Consider the following 24511-nt stretch of genomic DNA (forward strand, 5'->3'; position numbering starts at 1 on the left):
CATCATCGTGATTTCTAAAAACAAAAGCTAAGCGCTCTGTCACCATTTTCTTGAACTCGATCAAAGTTCTTTAACGGAGTTCTCGGATTGTGGGTTCGAAAGGCGGCAGTCGCTCAGATACTTATTCAAAGAAATCTTTTTCGGTTAAGAGTTGTTCCATGATCTTCATGGGCTAATTTTGCTGTGAGCGCGCTCTAAAAATTCACCGCCTTTCCTTGTAATCGATAAACTACAATTGATTCCACATTCACAAAATTCTTACTCACGAACATATATTTTATCGCAGAAAGTTTGCTCTGTTGTGGCACCTTGATCTAGTTGCATAGAAGTAACGCCAACAGAACATGAAAAAGCCCAAGAAGTATTCACTATTTTATTACTTATTTTTGTTCGCTATTATCACCTGACAGCATGATAAATCAAAGTTGCTGCTTTCGCTATTTCATGGAATAATCGAGGCAAGAGGTAATAGAGGCAGTCGAGTTATCAAGAACGCATTTGGTCGTTTACCCAAGTGATTTTTCTATGGTAAATAAAATGTACCTGTTTCGTGCTTTCTAACCTTGTTCTAAAAAATCAGCCAGCCACTCTTTATAAGCCTGCGAGATGTGCTCAAACTCCTTGATTTGGTCTATACGATAGACCTCCTTCTCGGGAATGGGGGGCAGTACCAAACGGAAGTGGTTCGAATAGAGGTGCAGCCGTAACATGAGAAACGGTGTAGCCAACCAACATCGCGCGATTTACTCCTTTCGCTCCGAAATACACTAATGAACACTTTGGACATAGTTTTTGATGTTGGGTTTGGGGTAACGTTGCTCTTCTTAAGTTAATGAGGATATTATAAGAAATTAGCGTGGTTTTCTGACAAATTTACATTTACGTATATCTGAATGTTCTGGAGGTTAGATTATGAAAAATGCCTAATTCAGGCCGGTTTTTCAATTATGGTTTAAGCTTGATTCGGCTAAATATATGGAATATTTTGAAGGTTGATAAAATGACTGTTAACTGTGGAAACTGTATGAGCAGGAACGGGTTATTGAAATACTTGCGTAGCCATGGTTGAACAACTTAGCCTTGGTGTCAATCTTGATGAACGAAAGACAACAAATTTCGAATTGCTGACAGTACATGGACAATTTAATAATTACGTAGTAAACAATAACGTTGATTATGACGAATCTAACTTTACCCCTTTTCCTTAATCAATATTTCTGTTCTGATTTATTTTTCTAAAGCAACATTGACGAAACTAACATGGACGAAACCTTATGGAAATCTCACTTGGAATATTTTCTCATGCTGTTAGCACCGTTTGGATAGCTTGGCCATAAAAACTTATCTCAGAACCAATAAACCATTTAACTTCACTAAAGTCGGAGAGGATTACACTAATGATAACCAGAAAGCACAAGATGTCCCTTGCTAAAATCTCAATTTTCTTAACGTGATTTTTAACAAATGAGGAAGTATCTTTCTTCACCAGATAGACGCCAATGTAGGCAGTAAACAATAACAAAAACGAACTCTAAAAATACTCGAACTATTGGCTCACATAAACGACGAGCCTTTTGCGTTGGCAACAACTTTTCGACGTTTATTGTAAACTTATTAATAGCGACCAAAAGTCGGTTTTTCTCGGAAAAATGACGAAAGGCACTAAAATGACACGAAAAGCTACGAATCGAAAATCGTTTAATTTAGGCGATTGGTGGTTTTTTTAAAGAAATTTTCGCGCTGGGAGCCAGAAGGCAACTGCCGAATTTCTCCTCAAAATCTATTATTGGCCGAACGGAGCGATCCCGGTGCCAAAAATCAGGCCGATTGGGAGGCCGGTCAAAATTTTCTCGTCAAAGTCAGCACAGACTGAAAGTTTCATTAATAGTTTAGATGAAGCATAGATTACCGACTGATAGACTTTCGGTGGTGAGCATGTTTGTTTTGTTTACTGTACCACCTAACGATACGATGGAGAATCCAGTGCGGAAAAATCAGATATAGTTACTTTGGAGGAGGAACGAGAAGGCAAAAAAGTAAAAATAACAAAAAGTGGAGTGCCACTGACAATGTTTGTTGTCTGCGCTTTAGGTATAAAGTCGACTGAAGTTTTGGGATTCTAAAAATATTGGAACTAGACGTCCGTTTAATAGTACCCCGGGACGAATCGTCCAATCGGCTTGCCAACGCCAAAAATATTACACTAGACATCTGTTGGTTTATTTATCTTAAATTTTTTTGTCGGCTTTCAAAAATTTTCTGTGGCTTATTGTGTCCGTCAATACAAAAATAAAACGCGACGAAAAAGTTTTATTTCAGCACAATAATTGTCATGTTATTCTAATAGCTTTTCAGCTTCAGCAGTTAACACAGCAACAACAAAATATTCAAATATCGAATTAACTATCTTTTATTGTAAAGTTTTTTTATGCGCCGATTTCAACTGAAAATCAAAATTGGAAAAAAATACGCGCAATAATATGGCACTTAGGAGAATCTCCTACCTCTACTTCTCTTGCAACTAAGCTTGGTGTACAAGCTTTAATCTTAAAAACAAGATGCATGTGGCCAAGAAAGGGAAAATTACATTAACAACCAGCATTTCTCCATTGCCAAATGAGTGATGTTCCCCTGTACCCTTCGCGACCTTAACGAATTTTATTCCTAAGCTTTCATGACTTTCCGAGGAAACCGAAATTAATTCTCTTTTCTGCATAGCCTAATGAGGTCGTGTTCCCACGAGCTTCCCTTTTATTCACCCATTTTCTTAGTCGGAACACTGTTACACTTAGTATTATAACAAATATAAGACTGTCTGGGTCGCTCATCCGCAAATGACGCACACCAAAAAGTGTTTATAACTAACGTAGCGGTTTGTACAATGAATCACGATATGGCGATTACATATATCTAAGTATTCGTTTAATTTAAAATATAAGTTAAATTGTAAATTCAAAAATAAATATTCATTGGTACTACAATATGATTTTCGGGTCATTTAGGCAATTAGCACAATTTTTGGTTTGTAAATAAATCTGGTAATCACGTTTAGTGACGTAGAATAGCGCCTGATCAGGACGATCTGACTACGTTTACCTCAAGTTTCTGACCCCGCCCTCGACGCTACGACGAATAAGGGCGATGGAAACTGCAATATTATCGACGCACTAAAAATTTCCTGCTTTTTTAAAAATAGTTTCTATATTTAACACTCTTGACTGGGACAGCTGCGATTTTACCCAGTGTTTTCCATTGAAGAATTATTGTAGCCAGATAAAAGGGCACATTTTAAATTACCTACCTTATGACGGATTAAAACAAAATATCACTGAAAAATAATTTTGTCAAAAACATTATTTTTTTGGAACATGATTGAAATTTTGCACATTTTTTGGTTTATATGGAAAACGTGCTCTTGGAAATTTTTTCAATGAGAATTTTTCCAGCACTACATGCAGCGACAGGAAAATTATTGTGACAACTCTGGCTTACAGTATTATACATCCGTACTAATTCTTCAATTTTAATAGTTACAGAATGTCTGATAAACCCCATAGATACATATGTATGTAGGCTCATTGTAGCAGGTCAAAATAATAGAAGTGAAATTTTAAATTATACATAGAAGCTTCGATATCTTATCAACTTTTGAGACTTCGAAACAAATATGTAGAAAACCTAGACCCTTAAATATCGGTACTTACCTAAATCAGAAATATTAACCTTCTCTAGGAATGGATCAACCACAGGTAACTGAAATTAAAAAAAATAGCGAAAATTACATTTTTTACATGAAAACTTAAACTAAAAAAAAAACACATAAAACCTTAACCAAACAACTCGGAACTTTCTTTAGTACTTAATACCAGAATTCGAACAGTGGCTGAGATGAAACAGGGTATGGTTTCTTGCAATATTCTCCTACCATAAAGTCTCAATATTTTGATATGAGAAACCAATTTATGGAGAAATTATAGAAGCAGAAGCTTGACATAACTTTCTTCAAGTTGTAACATCTAGCATAGACGATTGAAGTAAAGAAGAAATTAAAGAAACAAGGTTTTCAAAGTATCTCGAGTTCCCCCAATCTCGAAATTGGAGGAATACGGATGGAACAAGCCATGGTTGATTTCATAGTTTCAATTATTGGAATTTTAAGTTATGAAGAATGGGAAGGAACACATGTTTTTACTCAGGAGTAAACAGCAAGAATCGGTGGACTACGGAGTCGGCAGTAGACAGAACTCTCTCCAACTCTCCTTCAAACCCAAGGAGGCAAACGAAAGAACTTCGCTCAAACTTTAATTTGAAAGGGGACCTGATGAAAACTTTTAAATAAAATAGTAATGTGATGAAAAGAAATACACGCACGATATTACCCAAAACTAAATACCTGAAAAACAAATTAACCCACGACATTATTTTTTTCAACTGTTTCTTATCGAACCTTTGAAATTAACTTAACTACACAAATAAAACGGTATCACAAAGTATCAAACTAACCAGAAACCTTTTAATAACTTTCGGACTCTGCAAATTTTTCTTCAAGGTACATGAGAACTTGGAGTACCAATTCCAAACTCCATTGCTAATAGGAGGTGACTGCAGTACCGTCAAACTGGAAATCTTCCTGGTGCACTCTCCAAAGGTGCCTGAAGGTTCTATGTTTCTCTCCCGCTTTGAAGGCTCTGATATTTTCCTCACCGGGATTTTTTGCGTTAAAATACTATCGGGGGTTCTGTTAATGATCAGAGCCCTACTTTCGGCTTCACCGAAGGAGTGCAAGCGCCGAAAGAGAGTTTTTTGGCGCTTCTGTAACGCTGATAATTCATCCATTTAGACGGAACATTAACTTGATGGACACATCACTTTTCTTGACTGTGATAAAGATTGCATATTAGAAAGCGATAAAACAAAGTCCAGGTAATTTTATCAAAATGATAATTTTCATGGAAAATAAGTTCGTTTGGTTCCATGAAAGTTGTCTTTCAGATAAACTTATCGCGACTTCGATTCATTCGCTCTTAAATCGAGATCACTACAACCGCAATAGAGATTTCTTAAAATGCCAATTACTCCGTCAAAATTTTATTCGTATTCTTATATCCATCAACAACGAGACTTACATAATACTTTTCAATTTCAATTTGAATTTCAGATGAAATGCGATGATCTCATGTAATTTATTGAAATGAATATTATTTGTTTTTGTGTGTAATGACTAGATAGCGTCTAAATGCGTTGCGACTATACTGGGTTTTTACTGTTTGAATATTTGCATAATAAACATGTTCTTTGTGTCAACTTTTAAGATTTTTAATATATATATACTTTTTTAAGATTATGTCCAGTCTTCTCGTTGGCCACTGGGAGCAAGTGAAACGAGAACAAATTGATAATGCAACTTTGAAACTGTGTAAAGGAGAGTTGTCTGGAAAGTTCAGATTCTGTGTTTAAGGTTTCGATAATCTTATTTGCGTTTCGGTTATTTACTGCGGAATAACTTTCAAACGCCACGACGAAACGTTATTTTCATGCAGATCTTCACAGAACGATTTCGATTTAATTTCTTATCTATATCATCGATTTTTTACATTAATTTCCCTGAGTAATTTATCATTTCTCAAAACCCGACATACCGAAGAAAATAATTCGAAAGTCAATTAATGCTTCAAGTAACGGGTTTTGCACAGTTTTTATAAATTTAATGATTTTTTTTTCAATTAAACAAGAATAAAACTATCTTTCACTTTTTCACGTTTGTAAATCCTTCTTGGCGAGAAAATGGTTAAGTTTGACTGTGCCATGTTGCTTCCTAAAAATGTTGTGAGCGGCCGATAAAAAAATATCCCCAGCTTGTAAGATTGACCATGAACAATGTAAACGTGGTTAACATTTCAGGGAAGCGAAGCAAATTGTAGGCATATTCCCGACCTAAAAGAACCAGGGCTAATACGGTTTTGGTTATTGCCTAGGTTTAACTCGAGGGATCATTTACCAGTTTCGAAAGATTTTAATCACTCCTTGTATCAAACGTTTTCCCCTCTGAATTGATGAAATACAGGGCGTTTTTTGGCACTACTTGTAAAAAAAGAACTTGGTAATCAGAAGTTTGTGTTCTATATAAAAAAATCTGTGGATGTTCAGTAGCCGTTCTTAATTGAACTGTTCACCGTTATCTTCGAGTTAAAAATGAAAAGAAGTAGAAAACCCGTTTTTTCCTTTCAATAATAGAAAATCCTGCGTATTAGTGGTCTGATTGAAAAGATCACGAATGTATCGCCCTACATCGATCTTTATCGGTTTCCAAAGGAAAATTGAGCCAAAATTAAAGATATCAAAAATGGGTTTCGTATTATGGCATGATATTAACAAATTATCATGGAACTACCGAACTAAGAGTGGAACTGTAATTCAAATTAATTGAAATTAGTAATTACATATGCCTTATGTAATTAACAACTTGTAACAAATAATTATATAAAACAATTTGGGTTGGCCGTGACCGAATCCTCATTGGATATGGAGTATTTTTGGTAGTTACGTGGCTTAAGAAATCAAAACAGAACACTCAAGTCACATCAAAAATTTCCATCATCTAGAAGTCAGAACCTTGCGATAAACGCACCTATTTACGGATGTATTTCTGAGACGATTATTAGATTAGATTTAATAATAATGAGTTTTATCTAATCTAAATGTAAATAAGCTTTTTCAAGGATTATTGCACCCGAAGTTCCTTCCTGCTGGATCGTTTTAAGATTAGTTTGGACACCTTGGCCTTAATAACTCCTAAAGTTAAGGTTATACGTATGTTGGTGTTTATCTCAAGAAGTTGTACATTTATTAATATCGTAAAAGTTTCATTCAGACCGCACACGATCCCTTTTAATATAGAACATATAAGGTACTGTAGTATTTTTATAGGGCTATAAAGCTACACCTAAAACCAAAATAGCCGTCTTGTAGTTACGAATCTGGATACAACAATCAGATATAAACAATAAGAAAGCTCGGAGCTTTTGCGGAGAGTGTGTCTCGATCCCTGTCAAAATGCGCAACACTATATTTACACTTTAGTGTTTATTTGCATACACTGGCACTTTTCGTGGACTCGAAAACAAAAATAGATATTTTCATCGCCGCAAACAAACAACGACTGCCCTCATTAACAAGTGTCTGATGTGCAAAAGCTATTCACCGGTTCTCTTGGTAAACAATTAACAAACGAATAAACTATTTAAGTGTGGAAAAGCCGGAGAGCGATTTATACTGTAACTTTTTTAACATTTAGCTACTCGATTGGCTCCGATCAGCCTATCGCGTAATTGCATGAGAAAAACAAGACAAAATTGGAGAAACGAACGCGCATGCGTTGTTAATGATGATGAGGACTATGTGGAGTTTTAGTACAGTATTACAATTGTTGATACACCATATTAACATTAAAGGGAGAGAAGGAACAGGGAGCTGGGACCGGAAGGACGAATGATACTAATGAAACAATCAAGCAAATGACATGAAGCCGGCTGAAACTTTGGTATAAACTAATTTTAAACTTAACTAAAAATCATTAATCAAAGCTTTTTGGATTAGACTACCATTCCACATCTATTAAGAGCTATGAACTTATCTCTGAAACAATAAAACTCCGGATGCTAAACCGAAAATCCCTTGGCATTATCTTTTCTTTCACGATTAAGGTTCGTTTATATCGTTCCGAATAACGAGTACGAAAACTAATCTCGTATCATTGGCTTGTTAACTAAATATTTGAACAATACCGAGTTTGTTTATTTACAATGGGTTTGTTTTTTTATGGCCAAGACTCGGACTGGTTTGTACAGTTTGACATCAGTAATATTTAGTTAGCACACATTGACAATACATGTTTGCAATTAACGTTCGGTATAAACAATTACTTAATAACTGAGCCACGAAACATCCTAAAATGGTGCTCAGTTAATTAGCTCATAAATTACAAATATTCCTTACATGGCAACTGTCTTGGTTATAACGGCATAAAGAGTTTCGGAAAAGTTGCAATAACGTGCTCATCCTTCATTTCTATAAACGTCTATAATGGTGCAATATACCCTGATGTTACGCCTATGTACATAACCGTTGTCGGTCTTGAAAATGAGGGGTAGACGTTCCGACATTAAGGCGTTAATATTTAACAAATTTAATGGAAATTCAGTGGCTTGCGCAAGTTTCTAGAAAAGCTTGGAATAACGCCTGACACAAGTAAAAATTATTGATGCGTTTGAATTACACATTATTCTCAGTTAGTTTTAACTGAGAATAAAATTCTCCCTTTTTTGAAAATCCTTGTTAAAGTTTCTGTCTTTACGACTCGAAAATCGAGCATAAAAACGAAAAAAAAGCTGCGGAAAAATCTAGTTTAGAAACGGTGAAATGTTTAATTATGTGCATCCTTTTATGTGCTTTTGTTAACAATTATTATTGCTGTTTTTACAAGTAAATATAGGTGAAATTACTATATTTTTAGCCCCGGATTGAATATAACTCAACAATTTAAGTGAAGAGAAGCAGGTACTCACCCCCCTGGAATCCCTAAACAATATGGCCGCATGATGTGGATCCAAGAATGCATCCGAAGCCCTATGGATATTCGTTGGTATTATGGCACCTAGAGATTGACGTCTTCTTCCATCTGGATCTAACGACTTTTGTTTTAATTGAGCTCCTGGAAAATCGTTCAAAGGTCAGAACATTTCAAGCCAACTCAAACAACTAGTAAAACCAAAATTGCTTGAGTTACAACCCGGAAAAGCAATAAGAGGTACCATTTGGTGGAACATCAGGTTTGTTATGTTCATAATTTCACACTCATCAAAGTCAAACAAAATTTCCCTAAAGCGTCACACGAAAGGACATATTTGTCCTGATCTTCGAGTTCCGTACACTTTCGTTAATAACGTAAATGGGGATGCTTTTCTTGGTTCTATTAATGAAAAGAGGCATTAAAGACCGCAAGGAAACTATCATTAAAAAAATCTAACTACCCATAATGATATGCCCTCGGTTACGGCTTACGAAGATAATATCTGTTACACAATGTGATTGAGTGGCATAGAATATTGGTTTACTAGGTAAACTACTGATAACGATCTAAAAGTGAATATTGCTTTATCAAACTACAATGGGAAAAATATGGGATTACATATTTCATGTATTTAATTTCTAATAGAGCAAATAGTTAACCCAGTTATAGAGCTGACTCTAAATTGGGTCTGAAAAGGCTCCAACGAGCGGTCGGCGATAAAACACTTTCCTTGTATGAGGTTAAAGTTTACGGCGGGAATAGCGAACGCTTGGGGGTAAAACAAATAAAAATGATTAAATATAAGTTAAACACTCAATTTTCAACACAAGAAATGGCTGGAGCGGGAGTTCAGAGGTCAGCAATTCAACGGACGTTTCAAATAGTGCCTTACTGCCTAACCTTCAAATTGAAACTTTCATTAAAAGGACGCAGAACCGTGAATTTTAAATTAGCTCAACAGCTTAAAATTGAGGATTTGATTTGCTTAAGTCCCAGTAACACTGCACCGGCCATCATGCATGTTAGTTCGGGTTAGTGCGAGTTGTTAAATTTAATTTTAATAAGAGACTGCTTGATGTTAATTCAAAATTTTATTTAATGGAATGTGAGTTACTTGAAGAAGCACCGAAAACTAAAGCATAAAAAGTATGCGAGATTTAAAGGACAAATGACTAAAATATCTTATGGTACTTACAAAGAACATGTTTACTGATCGAGACATTATTATAATTGATTTAATCAGTACATAAACACATAAATCATAGGAGTATGCAAATTCTGAAATTTATCTTTAAGTATAGGTACCTTGGAGCTGTAGGCAAACGTCATGGCCAAATAAATAGACATAAAGTATGCTGTGTATTTAAAAAAATACATAAAACGATGAAGGTATGGCAAACTGACAATGATAACTATTTTTCAATGCATAATACTTTTTAGTAGTGGAACTACGATACATGCACGTTATAAAATTTTAATTTTTAAAACTCATTAACTTTAATTATAGAGCTAAAAATTCGTTATGGACATGAATGAGAAATTGCACTAGACATAGTAGCTTTTTAATTACAGAAATGTCTCGAGAAATACCGTTACCTTAAAATGGACCTTTCGTAGAGGAATAAAAGCAGTCCATTTAAACGACTGAAAAAAATGGTTGAGACACTTATTTGCTGGCTGAAACACATGGACACTACAATGGTACTGAGCTCCTGAGCTGTTCCCGACTTGTTTTACGCAATTGCCGTTGGACAAATAAAAAACATTCTTTCCAGAAAAGAAAAAAATTATTTCTTCAATTTAAAAAACAATAAACGATAAGTTACTTACAATCGAAAACTTGGTGTAATAAGCTAAAGCTATATCAACCTAATTGGAATTAGTAAATAATTCATCAGAAATCACAAGCTGTGAATACTTATGTTCCTATTTTTCAAATATATCTTAAAATTATTCAATTACTATTTATGATTGACAAATATCAAGCGAAATTAATTTTTACAAAGGCATTAAGCACTCATTAAATTCATTACGTTGAGATCATTTTAACAAACAAAAGACGTTAAGTCGGAGTATACAACAATCAGCTGCTTACTAGTAATAATTTATGAAAAGTCATAAAGCACAAAAGGTAAATATACTGACGTTGATACCTGCTTCTTGCAAATTACCAGGAATGTATTAAGTATCTCTAATTCAGAAAATTCCGACAGTAATTACTCGATAAAAGCGTCAATGTATATTATAAGAATGGAATAAATAACAAAAATTGTATTTTCATGTGGAATAAAAGTAATAAATTAGAAGTATTAGACATTACACAGAAGTGACTGTTCAAGTGAAATTTTAGAGCGGTTTGTGAACAAATTACTTCGAAAATTTAGCGCTCAAGTGAAAGAAGTAATAATATATATATTAATATGTAACAGGTATTTGATTATAAATAGTCAACTGCTTAATTCAGCCTTTCCTTTACAGTTCACCCGCTATTACCCTTTAGTTAACAAACAATAGATGTGTGTATGAATGTACCACCACGCCGGTACGGTGCGACATGCAGGGTAAACTTTTTTTAATTACCGCCCTCCTTCACCCCATAAACACCTCCAACCAGGAAAGTCCGCCGCCCCTCTTCATCGGGCAGCAGTGGCGGCGAGTGAAGAAGGCTATGATTGGGTTGGTGATCGAAATAAAACCGCGGCCACCATTTAATCAAGATAGATCATAAGGAATTCCCTATTTATAGTTTTTTTTTTAATTTGAAAATTAAAGTTTATTACACAGGGCCAAAAACTCGTATCACCAAGAATCAGTTTTAGTTATATTCTGCTAAAATCAAGCACACTGTATAAGGATATTTCTTCCCTTGGCAAACATCAAAGGAAAGACTAATATTAGAAATATGTGGAAAATTCCTATTTTAATAATGTTTACATTAAAATATTTAGCTGTTGGTTGCGCCCAACTACTCGCCAATACATAAACATAAAATTAACCACTGTGTTAGTGATAAAATACATTACATTATTTTGGTTGTGAACACGCACCGTAGATAAAAAAAAACTTTGGAAATAACCTTCAATTAACCACTACAAAAATAGTTAATATTTTTAAGGAATCAATTATCTGTTTAAGTCAAGATTAGGTTGATTGTGATTTATTGCGAAAAGGCATTATTAACGCGGTTACATAATTTTGGCTGAAATTTTTCAAGCGGAGATCAGCACCACCATTTAGGTCGTTACGAAACATTTATTTTCCATTATAAACTGATCAGTAATCTTTCCAACTTCGATTACCCGCTGATGCATTCTTCATACTTAATTGGATCAGTTTTCCCCTTCAAGTCATTAGAATACCATTTTAAACGAACAGGTGGAACTGAAGATATCTTTCACGAATTTTCCACATTTAAAATTTTCCCATGGTTTGTTGTTTCTGTCAATCTATTTTCTCATTATGTTTCTACCTCTGAAATGGTTTGTTTCTGATGAAAAATAAATTAACATAGACCGAGGGGAAGGAGTTTATATAACTAGTTTTCCTATAATTATAATTTTCTGTGTTATTTGACGAATATGGGGCTCCTAAAGGAGTTCACATTCGTGTAACAATAGAATGTACATTTTTGAATTTGCATCCATTTCGACCCATTTTTCTGGAAATGAATACGAAATGGTGAGGACAAATATTAAACACAAGATTATAAATATCCTACATTATTCTGTAAGATGAGACGCTCTATCCCCATTCACCTGGTTTCGTAAGTTATAGAAGATTAGAAATTTAATATATAATTTCAATAATTGATTATCATCAATTTCAATGGCGGTTATCATCAATTTCAATGGCGGTAGAATTAGAACTTTTTATGCTGTTGCCGGGGAGTCAAAAATTGAACATTCCTTTGTGCAAATGTAATTAAACAGCATTAAAAATATAGGAATGCACCTGAGATGGGAGAGTTAATGGATCGATTATACAAAGCACTTGATTTAATTAAAGTCCACGGTAAAATACTACTCGTTTCATTTACGTAGTAATAGAGTATTTAATTAATATGAAAAATTCTAAATTCTGCCATATTTTAGCACCAAAATATATTAGTTAAATCCATCTCACTTGCCCCCCATGTCCCTTTTCAAGTCAACTCACCTTTTAAGGAAAAAATAAAAAAATCGAATAAAACTGCTGTAACTATTCATCATCGTTATTTAATTAGATTAATTATAGGGAAACATTTTTATGTAAAAACATGCCATTCCTCGAATAATTGCAGACCAAAAAAGTGAACAAATTTCAAGGCAGTTGAACAATTCTCCTCATGTACTCATGACTCACAGTTACATAATTTTAGTTAAGGGGAAACTAATTTTCTCTATTATTAGATGTAATTTAGTAGCCAAATAGGGAGCACTTTCTTTCTACATATATTAATATGAAGAACTTTGAAACAATGAAAACGAAATCGGGAATACTTAGCGAATTCTTTGGAAGCCGTTACACCGCCTGAAATTAACATTAAACAAAGGTCCCGAAGGCAGAAAAATACGAACTATTTTGCTGCACCTCAAATCGCTTAAAAATTACATGCGATTAAAAACAAAGTGTAAACCTGTAGGGGTGATTATCTAAAAAAATGTTAATGTGAATAAAACACTCGGTTGGGACACCCTATAATTCACAATTCAGTCATGTCACAATTTTGACATATTTTGCTTTTTTTCCTCCTATTTTATGTCATCTTGATTTTTAAATTATTACATTCTAGCTCAATACTTTTGAACTTTAATTTTCTAGTCAAAGAGATTTGGTGTTAGATGTTTTGGTCATTAAAGAAAAGTCAATTTAATTTGCAGTCTGATCACTATCAATACACCCTTTCCGACGTTTCGTGACTGAAAATTCCATCATCAATATTTATTTGTGAATTGTGTGCCTTTTGAAAGTGCGGTCCTCTAGTATGATTTATAGGATTTACAACCTTTGCGGTTTCGAAAGCAATTTTTCTCGACACACCCCGTATACGATACTTGAGTAATTTCACAAGTCATAATTTAATTTGTTTTACCTTTTTTTTTTACAATTTTTTCTCGGCTTGATTTAGTTATTAAACTCAAATCTTCCAACTGATTTGAATTTTTTTTTAATTAATATGAAGAATCGCCAATTACGGAGAAAAATCTCAGCTTCAGCCAATGTCTTGCAAACTGCTTCCTTGCCGAAATTTATAAGTTTGGGCCTGAAGGTTTGATAATAAAATGATAAAATAATTTTTATTTACACTATGCGGTTGCCTTGAACCAATTGTGCATACATCCACATATCTGTAGGCAGTACTATCGATATGTATTTCTCACTATTGAGTTTAGTACCTTCAATTTTACATTAAAAAAATATTTAATATTAATAATTCAAGAAAGCTAAGTTGTATTTGTTATTCTGCATTTTTTGTCGCACTTATTATGTTATGGCATTCCTTTAACAAACCGTACAAGGTTCTTGTTCTCATTACGTGCTAGGAGTGTGTTAAAACGAAAAACAAATAACTGTATTGAGATTAATTAATAGCGAGACATTAGTCACCTCCAGAACAAAACAAACCGGCTCGTTTTTATTCTCAGCCTCAATATATCAAAACTTAGGCGCCACGTGGGTGATACATCTTCAGACAGTTTCGCATTTGTTCACCTACATACAATGGAAATTTATATATATGTATATAATTTAAATGGAGATGAAATCCTAAAATAACCCATCTCAAGCACAGTTCGGAAAAAGGGAATTTCACTAGAAATCCCCTCATCTAGTGGAATCCTAAAAAGTGAAAGGGCCGATTTGTTTATTATCATGATTAAATTTTTTGACAATAAATTAATTTTTCTTCCGGAATGGAGGCCCTGTATGTAAATAAAATATTGATTCAATCTCGATAAAATAGCTGGGCAGGTATGCATTGCGGAAATAACTTTGAGAAACCATTAAACCGCAATTAGCACATATTTTGGATGTCACGAAAAGCAAACAAGGAAGCATATGCGCAAATGGTATTTGAGCAACTAGAATTTTAAATATGGTATAAATTATACGCCATAAAACGACCTCTTACCCTACCTTCTTACCTTCTTTTAAGATAGTATTGTAAATCCTATAGGTGCTCTCACAATCACTCACAGCAGGCCTTTTGGTGTTACAATCCAGCGACTTGCTCCTCTCTCTAAACTCATCACCTGAAGTACTCCCACTCTCACTACATGAACTCCTCCTATAACCGTTCTCCGCCCTCCAATTGTGCACTTTCTTTCTAAAATGTCCTATCAGTTCCTGTATGGAATGGTGATGGTGATGACCGGTGTGTCTTTTAAAGAAGTTTTCTTTGGGGGAGGAACTGTAGTCTACTTTTGGAGAGGAGGAGTGCTCGGATTTCGAATCGGAATGGCTAAAGCTCTGATTCTCACTACTCTCGTCTGAGGGCGTTTCCGGACAGCTCTCAATGCTGATACTCGGGGAGGGAGTGGGGTGATAATGAGAATAGTTATTATTGAGGTGCTGATGATTGTAATGTCCCAAGTAGCCCAAATGGCGGCTGTGCTGTGGGGGCGTCATTTGCTGGTGATGAGACACTGGCTGGTTTAATTGGAAAAGATTGCTGAAGCTCTGCATTTTGGGAGGCTAAAAATGCGTCATTGGAGCTAAGGCTCTAACCTAGAAATGCCCTTAACTTGATGATATTTTTTCGATATGGTATTTTTGGAATGGTACATTCAGCACGAGGTCAAGTAGATTACAACGATGTACCCAGTATTGGGTTTAGATCGGTGTGTGTCTATAGAAACCACAACTATAATTTTTGATTAATCGAAGTGGTCAGCATTATTAGTTATTTGTTATTTCTAGGATGGAAAATTGCTTAGTAATAAAATTCGAATTAAAGAGCAAACACTTAGGTAATTAACCTCCAATTTTATTTATTTTTCATTGCAATAAATGATGCTATTTTCAGAACTTATATATTTCTAGATAATTATAGGGTGAGTCAGTTAATACTAGTTCGATTCGAAAGAAAAATTTAATTTATAACAGATATGTCTTATAAACAGCAATGGGAAAATGCCTTGATTTTGGATACAGTACATCGCACTTTCCGACGTGTTTTAATATCTTCTTCGCACATTCTACAGTTTTCGAGGTTATTTGTTTAAACTTGGACAAATCTTTCAGAGCACAAACCAGTGGCGAATTTGATAGAAAAAAAGCTCTTCTTTCCAAAAACACGGTTCATGTCTATAATCAGAAAACCTAGCATATTTGTTGCTAAATCTAACAAAGTTAGTTCCTCAAAACAAAGCGAAATATTTAATGGAAGCCGTATTTTTGTTTGAAGTTGGCCCAAAAAAAAAAAAATTTTTAATTCATAAAAGCTCTATATCTTAGCAGCCAAATGCGAGTTTTACCAACCGAAATTTTCAAAATTTGAACTCATTAAATCCACCTAATTTTTCCCCTTGCGATATAATTTCGGGCAAAACAATTCAAGTCCGATCGTAGATGCCGCAAAAAAAATTATTTCCCCACTCTGTATACAACGTTCAGCATGTTATAATTCATAATTTATTATCAATGATAATATCTGTCGTCTTCCCGTCCTACAAAGACGTTTCGAATCTGAATAATTTACGACACGAAAAAATTATACTATTTACCTGGATAACTGTAAATCATTTTACGTACTTTGTTTTAATTAAAATGACCTTCACAGTACCACCCACTATTTGAACGTATTTATTCCTTAATTCATGACGACATGATGAAGAAGTGCATGCAACTTGAGTGACTACTTCGTTTCGCTAATCGTTTAAGGGAGGTCAACTCCTAAATCGGAAGTCTCAGACTTTCCCCCTATGCACCAGATACTCTATGCTTAATCAAATGTCTCAAATTGTCTTGTTTTGTCGTAAAAGTAACAAGATGATTTTATCACTCAGACAGCTTAATCTACTAACAAGTTATTAAGTGCGCGGCTTCATGCACATTTGCACAAACATCTTAACAAAACAATTTGTTTTAAGTTAATGTGACTTTGAGCCAGTTGCTTCTTGTTTCTGCTGTAAGTGTAATCAAATTAAGCACGGAGTTGGATATCTTGAATGTCCGTAAACTATTGAAAAACGCTAATTATGCTGCTTTTTATCAGAAATTCAAGTATGATTAATCTTAGCCTTCGCCAATATAATCACTGATGTTATTGAAATGTTTTCGTATAGAGATTTCACGTTAACACAAAACGGTTCATGTCTTAGATCACGTTTCTCGATGGAACTGTTTCTTTTTTAATGTGTTGCAACGTTACGCACATACGAGAATTTTTCTACGTAAGAATTCCGCTCGATTGCAGTGGAATAAATCACGTATCTTTAATTCTTCCAAATACACACTTAAGTGTAGTTGTTGCGTTTGTAACACTCCTTTACAGCCAACAGCGCCCGCCTTAATGAAAAGTTAATTGACTCTAATTTAATATTATACAACGTTGCTCCGATGTTTATTACACTTCTTCCTTATCGAAGCGCCTCGGATCCTTTGGTAATTAATATTTTCGTCTTTAAACCCTGAAGAATAATAATTTATGCTCGTAAAGTAAACAAAACACGTTTCCATTCATGTTGCGCTACATGGACTTACAAAGAGACGGGTAGTCATGTCTTGTTGGACACCTCGCGGGGAACGTAAGAAAGAAAGGAACCTAAAAACGTGTGTAGCAATGTTTTACAGGGAAATGGCGAACATTGAAATTTCCTCAGTACATTCAAGACGTGAAAATTCCCGTAGAATCAGACTGCCATACAGAAACGTATCTAATTGAACGGGGGTTTCAAAAATGAACTTTAAAGTGCCACTCGAACAGTACGAAGTTGGGGTTTTTCAGTTTAAAATCTTCCCCACGGTAGGGCCTAAAAGTAAATAATCTTCAGTGAAATAAATAATTACTAGGCCCTGTGCTTCATCAGACTGTCTGGCATTTTGCTGCACTGTAAGCCCTAAGATATTGCAGCTTTTATTGTCTCGACGATTTCCTTTTACATCCCCAATCCCTGGATGCCCTCGCAATTACAAATGACCTTGGAGACCAAGTTTAATTAAGTAGAGTGCGTCTCAAATAATCGGTAATGTTCAGAGTAGTCTTAATGCATTTTCATAAAAAAACAACGTTTAAGACGAGGTTTAAAAATGAACACAACAAAATATTATGAAAAGACTTGGGCAACGTGAGGCACGTCAAATCTCTGAAAAGGAAAATTGCCGTAATTTAAATTTAATGAATTCTCAAAATTTATTTTAAAAAATTATGTTTCCGACGGCAATTTTTAGATTCTCTAACCGTTTTCGACATTCCAAAGCTAATGTTCACAGTTCTTACATGAATGATAAATATATGTGGATTTTTTTCTTTCACCGTAAAATGATGTTTACTAGTCAGATACTGCACACAAAGGTTATCGACATTCAAAGCTATTAAGGACAATGCTTTGGTAGTTGCACAATTTTATTTAGTTTTAAAGCTTAAATAAACTATGGAGTGTTGTTTGCAGATATGTGTCAGCTTCAGACATAGTAATTTCTGCCCGTTGTAAACCATACATTCTGTTTACGTCCTAGGGGTCTTGTATATACGCACGGCGGGCATAGCAAAACGAAGACATCATTAGACAACTCGACCTAACAGGTGGTAAACAATTTTTATGTAAACCCGATTTATCGTTTTATTAAAAAATTATTAATTTATTACATCGAAGGACCGTAAGTAATTGCCAAAATTCAAATTATCAATGGAAACTATTTCCGACTTAACACTGTGTTGAATGTATTTAAGTCCATTCGAGGGAGTGAGTGAGTAAGTATACAGGGTGTTTTTCCATAGATGGTAAATAATTTAATTGGGTGAATTTTAAGACAAATTTAACACGAAAAGTTCACATAAAGACATATCCAAAAATGCTTTGGCTTCTATCTACAGGATGTTAAAAAACACTTTTGTGTTTGTACAAACACTGTCAAAAAACAGTGGTTTTTCGGCAGTTTCGGGCAACCAACAGCCAATGGTTGTCAAACCTGACAGCAAACTAATGAAGCAAAAAATCATGGCCAATTTCACGAGGTGCTACTTTATTATTTAAATCGATCGAAAACTCGATGCGGATTTCAGAAATTTATTTTAATAATTTCAAAATATTAATAGAAAAAATGTGATAAATGAGAGTTCAAGACCCACCAACCGCATCCTCATCCCCAAAGAAAATTTCCCTTTACAGGAAACATTCGGCGTAGGATACGTACAAATTTTCAATAAGTTTCGATAAAAAATAAACAATTAAAAAAAGATTTTTTTGTGTTTTTTAACATCCTGTAGATCGAAGCCAAAACATTCGTGGACAAGCCTTTATATGAACTTTTCGCTCCAAGTTTGGCTGAAAGTCACACCGTTTCATTTTTACCATCTATTCAGAAATACCTTGTATATCTTCATCTTGAGATTTAGACGGACATTTGCAAGAAAGTTTTTAAAATGCAATTTCCTTAAAATAATTATGCCTGCCTCGAGCATTTGTACGTGGGTTCACTCTGTCTTAGAGGGATAAAATTTCCCTGGTTTCTCCTTTAAAATCCCCTGGAAATATTTCACCCTAGAGTAAATATTTACAGCGCGACTTAGAACCCAGAAAAGGCAGTTTTACCGCCTCTTCGAGTTCTTTTCGATATTATTTTCTACCACCTGCGAAAACGTCGCATTGCACAAGTGTCCCAAACAAACGAATGGGGTCATATTGAAATATGAAGGGTTGTTGAAAAATGAAGGTGGGTGAGTAGCCAGCTTTTTAATCCAGATAAATCTGAATCATGTATTGGAAGTACGAAACAACACGGCAATATCAAAATAGCGCAGCGGTTAGAGCGGTGGGTTCACTTGCATTTTGTTGAGCTAGGCTTTTGTAAACGTGACACATGTAATAGAAAACAGTCATTCGTTGATGTAAAAATTGCGCCTCAAATTTCCGTTAAATTCCTGTTTGCTATTTACATCGTTATTGACAATTTGTCGATCAGCAAATCCGCGATTGTTATGGTGAACCTGTGTAAAAGTACAACGAATGCAGTAACACCAGCACGTGTGTCGTATTTTCCAATTGAGACATTTGTCTGTTTCTTTTGTGACCGAAAATTCAAAGAAGACAAACCATTCTCTTCCCCTAGCCCAGAAAAGTGATCACGCCATCGAAATACCTTGAAAGCGAACATGGGATCAATATTCTTAAAGCAGCCCACACGTGCTCTGGGTTGGCTTTGGTTTGGTTACCTTGAAGCCCAAATTTGTCTCGTTCAAATGGTACATAAAAACCACCGCGTAAGAATCTTTAGGACATTTACCTCCACAGAAGCACACTGCGGGGGGGGGGGGGGCAAATTTGTTAAGGTGAATTGATTTTTCTTCTTGTAGCATTGCTGCTTTATTAATCTTCTTTTTATCGTTTCCGCTTCGGTGCACACGAACGGTCAAGGTTTCCATCCTCTTCCATCGCAATTTCCAGAGAACTGTAAATTTGTTGATCGTTAAGTGGCCTTTTATTCAGTCACTAATTGTGCTATGTTGACACCATTTAACCCGTACTATACAGGTTATAGTTTCCGCGATTCCAATGGCGAAACTCGAATTTGCACGCAAAGGCATTTATCTTCGTGGATATAAAAACACGTGAAAACGAAACAAAATTACAGAAATTTTCCGTTTCCACTTTAGAATAAAAGCTCTATAAAAACATATAAAACATATTACCCACTTAACGAGGCATTGAAAAATTCATTAAGTAGTACTTCAAAGGTCGAAAGCACACGTAACAGTGATTAATAACTGAGGCGGCTGTATAATAAAACTCGAATTTCGTAACGACCATAACAATATCTATAATTAGTCAGGTTATTATTTTTGGCAAAGCAAAGCAACAAGCTTCTGCTACAATTTATCTAAAACAGGCAAGGCTTTACCGCAAAAGTTTGCGGCATTGTGTATACTAAGTAAACATATCAGGAAATAAACGGCATGGCATGAAGATTAAACGCACAGCAGGAGATATTTCCGTCCTCTTGTTTCCCCAGTTTCGCTTTTCAAGATCAGATATTTTTACTTGAAGTTAATTCAAGGGCTCAAGGACGAATAAACAATTTAGTAAACAAAGCACAAAGCAAATGAAAGAGGAAGAGAGCAAGTTGTTTCCCTCGTAGGTCACGGAGGGAACGAAATCAAAATCCCGTATGAGGCTCGCACCTAAGTCCAGTGAAAGTGACAAATTGGCTATTTTTCGAGGAAATTGTGTCTTCTCCTTGAAAATTAGTTAGAACTTCTTTCTAGAAGGATAGACGTCATAAAAGCGACCGGTGCGTGAACCATTACGTCAAATTTTGTACAACACATTGCTCTTTTTTAGAAATCTTAAAAATGTGAAAGGTTGATCTCGCAGTGTTCAGGTTAGTTCGGGTTGGCAGATCAAAGATTTGTCTAGCTGATTTCTTTTTAATATAATAATAATAATAATATATTATTATTTTCCAAGAAAAAAAAGGCTATCGACCACGATGGTCTTTCTGCCCGTGATATTTACAAGTTCAAGTTAGACATATACATTAACAACAGAAGAGAAGTGAAGAAAAAAAAACCAACGGTCTTCCTATATTCCATAATGCTCTTGCAGGGAATTGGTAGGGAAGAGGAATCGGGATTGTCTAGTACTTCTCGTCAAACAAAGTGGGTTTAGTATTGTCCTATTGTTGGAATTGTTCTTCCATTTTGTTTGAAGGTTTAGTAGTCTGTCCGTAATTCGTGTCATGTTTGTGCGTTGGTACAGTAATTGGTTAGGGGGATTGTGGCGATTTCTTTTTATTTTCAGTATTACTTTCCTTTTTAAATCGTGAAAAAAAAACTTAAAAACGACATTTGTCTCTGGCATGGCATTTTGCGTGATTGCACCAATTCCGTCCTCCATTTTTTCTACTGGACTTTCGAAGGAACCTCTTCCCATTTAAACCAAGAGGAAAATCTTAATGCGACTTCGTCCCTTAAAATGCACCTATTATTTATTAAAACGTTCAAGGACCCATTATTGAAAATTAGAGGTACAACAAGCAGCGAGAAGCATTTACGGAAAATGCGGCTGAAAGTTTGTAGCTGCACGAAATCCCCTGACGAAATCCACTAAAACCTCTTAAATGCACTGCCATAATTTCATTTGAGTTAATCCTTGAAGTGGCTGTAGAATTTCATTTCAAACGGTTCTAGGTAATTCCTCAGCTAGATAAATAACATTTTTCAAGGTAAATTTTCAGTTTCCGGATTGGAATATTTGATTCAAGTTAGATCAGAAGTGGTAATTCTGTTTGTATAAAAAAAATTTGGAAATTCATTTGTATGAAAATTCATCAGAGCTATTTTTGAAACATAATAATAACACATTTGAATGCGAGTTAGAAACACTTATCAGCTAGGAACGGACAGTTACTATGAACATGTAGTAAACGACAGAAAATAGGAACCAGATGAGATTTTTTTACATTTTAATTCATCCGAATGTTTTGTTCTTGGTAAAAGTTCGTGCAGTCCTGCAAACTTAAAACGCAATAAAAATACAAATAATACTATTTGTATTTTTCAATGCTCTATGAAACGAAACTGGCATATTAAATAAATATGTTTTATTTTCTATACGGGGTTAATCATAAAAAATCCGAAAGTGTTTTATGGACTGGAAACTTGAAACTTCATTTGCTGGCTTACTCTGTTAATTCTAAACAACTTTTCATAATACAAGTTTCCTCCAAAATTAAAAATAAAAGTACTTTACTCACCAGCTATTTTCATATTGTTCAAATCTTTCCCATACAAAATAAGAGAATGCAAATTTCCTAAAGTGAGTTCTGAGTTTGCAGGAATGCACAAACTTTTACTAAGAGTTTAGTTTTCTGATGAATTAAAATTTAAAAAATCCTATGTGATGAGTATTTTCTGCCGGTCCCTGTATTAAAAATAATCTTAAAATTTTTTTTGTTCCTTCCAAATTACTGGAAACTTGCTTAATGATAAAACTGCATTTGGATCTAAACGTAGTTGAACAAAACTACAATTAAACCATCTCTGTGATATATGTATATAGTGTGTATCTCTTATGGGCAAGATCCTAAATCAAGTAATTCAATAAGAAAAATACATATTCTTATTTTAACGAGGTACGCTGTTAAAAAGAGAAGACATTGAAAAAAGTTCAAATACTTCCAATTCGGAGCTAAAAAGTTCCTTTAGAAACTTTAGTTAAAGATCTTAAACGAGAATTAAAAAATTCTCTCACCCGAAAACTTTAAGCCGAATTTCCCTAAATTGGAGCATGTTGACGATTAACCGAAAACAAGTTTCAAAGCAATTTGCTTCCTGTTCCAAATTTATACAATTAACAAAATAATTCAACCACTTAACATACCTGAAATTTTAATGTTCAAGTTATCTACAATTGTTATAGTTGTAAGGAAATTGAATTACCAGCTACTTGATTCCAAATGTTTAGTAATACTTAATTGTTAATCAAACTCTTTAGTGTTGAGTAAAATGCCAAAAATTGCCCACGTTAACAGGGAACTAAAATCGGAGGTTTATTGACCCTCGGAAATGACCCGAATCCATTACTATGTAAATACCTAGGACCATTCCAAAAATGCAATAAATAATAGTATTGAAAATGTTTTAGTGTTGTTGATTATAGACGTTCATAGTTTGAGGATTAAAGCGAGTCTAAAATCCATTCAAACATCAATATCTGAGAGGAAATGAATGAATACTGAAGGAAGTCGCATTGATGATTACAGCAAAATCAACGGAACTAAACATTTTCCTATCAATGTTATTCTCGCTCACCAAGCTGCTCTGGTACCAGTATGGCACAAAAACACGAAATTATTTGAACACATTAACATTCAAACACTGCACACTTTCCACGTAAAGCAGCCGCAGATTCGTGGAACTTCCAGGTTAATCATACACGCAAGGCGGACTGAGCCCACTCCAGACCCGGTACCACTAGACTAGACGACAACCACGTGGCTCTGTTATCTGGTGATGTTTTAATCCGCACTTTTGCCGAACCAAAACACCACTCGGCTGATCGCGTTACTCATATGGAACCACCTTTACGACTTCCAATGTTGTCGGGTCGTACGCTGTACCGGGTGTTCGTTCCCACTTCTATATTTAACGCAACGATGCGTGTGAGATTTGCGTTTGTCTCTCTGGTCACTACGTCGTGACGCAAGAATGTCTAAACTAGTGTCTGGGTGGTAATTCTGATTCTGAAATTAGAGTCAGTCAACTCGCTTTTACAACTGCTTTCATGATTGTAAAAGAGTGTTGTGTTTGTTGGCTTAATTTACATTGCGGACAAACTGGCAAACTTTAAATGGGTGCTTATATAGGCCTAAATAACCTTAGGCTACTTGAACCGAGGCACGAGGCACCACTAGAGGTGAGGCCGGGTCGAGAGGTGCAACAGGGTTAAGGGTAATACGGATTTTATGCACGCGGTTGTGATCCTATAGATAAGAGCTACACTTTTGCTTGAATAAAGGAAGAGAATTGGCAGTTTTCCTTTGAAGTTTATTGCAATAAATTGAGTTTTTGCTGAGAGTTCTTAATAGACTTCTTGAGGAAGATGGGAGGAACTATAGACAGAATGCTAACACTCCAGTAGAGTAGTAAATACCTATTCATACACCCCTGACATTGAAAACGTGTTATTGAATTAACATACATATTAACTTGCCAACATCCAAATATACTTATTTAAATATTGTAAATTACATCTAAATAAATGTGGCAGGAGAGTAATAAACGATGCCACTTAATGTACAATT

At 34.9% G+C, this 24511-nt stretch overlaps 1 protein-coding gene across 2 annotated transcripts in view; it reads right to left on the bottom strand.

Moving 5' to 3' along the window:
- Positions 1 to 24511, bottom strand: part of SNF4Agamma (SNF4/AMP-activated protein kinase gamma subunit) — a 61452-nt gene that overhangs the window by 5469 nt on the left and 31472 nt on the right. For both annotated transcript variants that reach the window (XM_066285831.1, XM_066285830.1), the window contains exons 10-11: positions 8565 to 8710; positions 3705 to 3753 (exon numbers count right to left, since the gene is read on the bottom strand). In XM_066285831.1, the coding sequence (XP_066141928.1) occupies positions 3705 to 3753; positions 8565 to 8710 (195 nt within the window). The remainder of the gene's footprint in view (positions 1 to 3704; positions 3754 to 8564; positions 8711 to 24511) is intronic.

Source organism: Euwallacea fornicatus, chromosome 9, assembly GCF_040115645.1.
Source record: "Euwallacea fornicatus isolate EFF26 chromosome 9, ASM4011564v1, whole genome shotgun sequence".
In the NCBI taxonomy this organism is placed as follows: domain Eukaryota; kingdom Metazoa; phylum Arthropoda; class Insecta; order Coleoptera; family Curculionidae; genus Euwallacea; species Euwallacea fornicatus.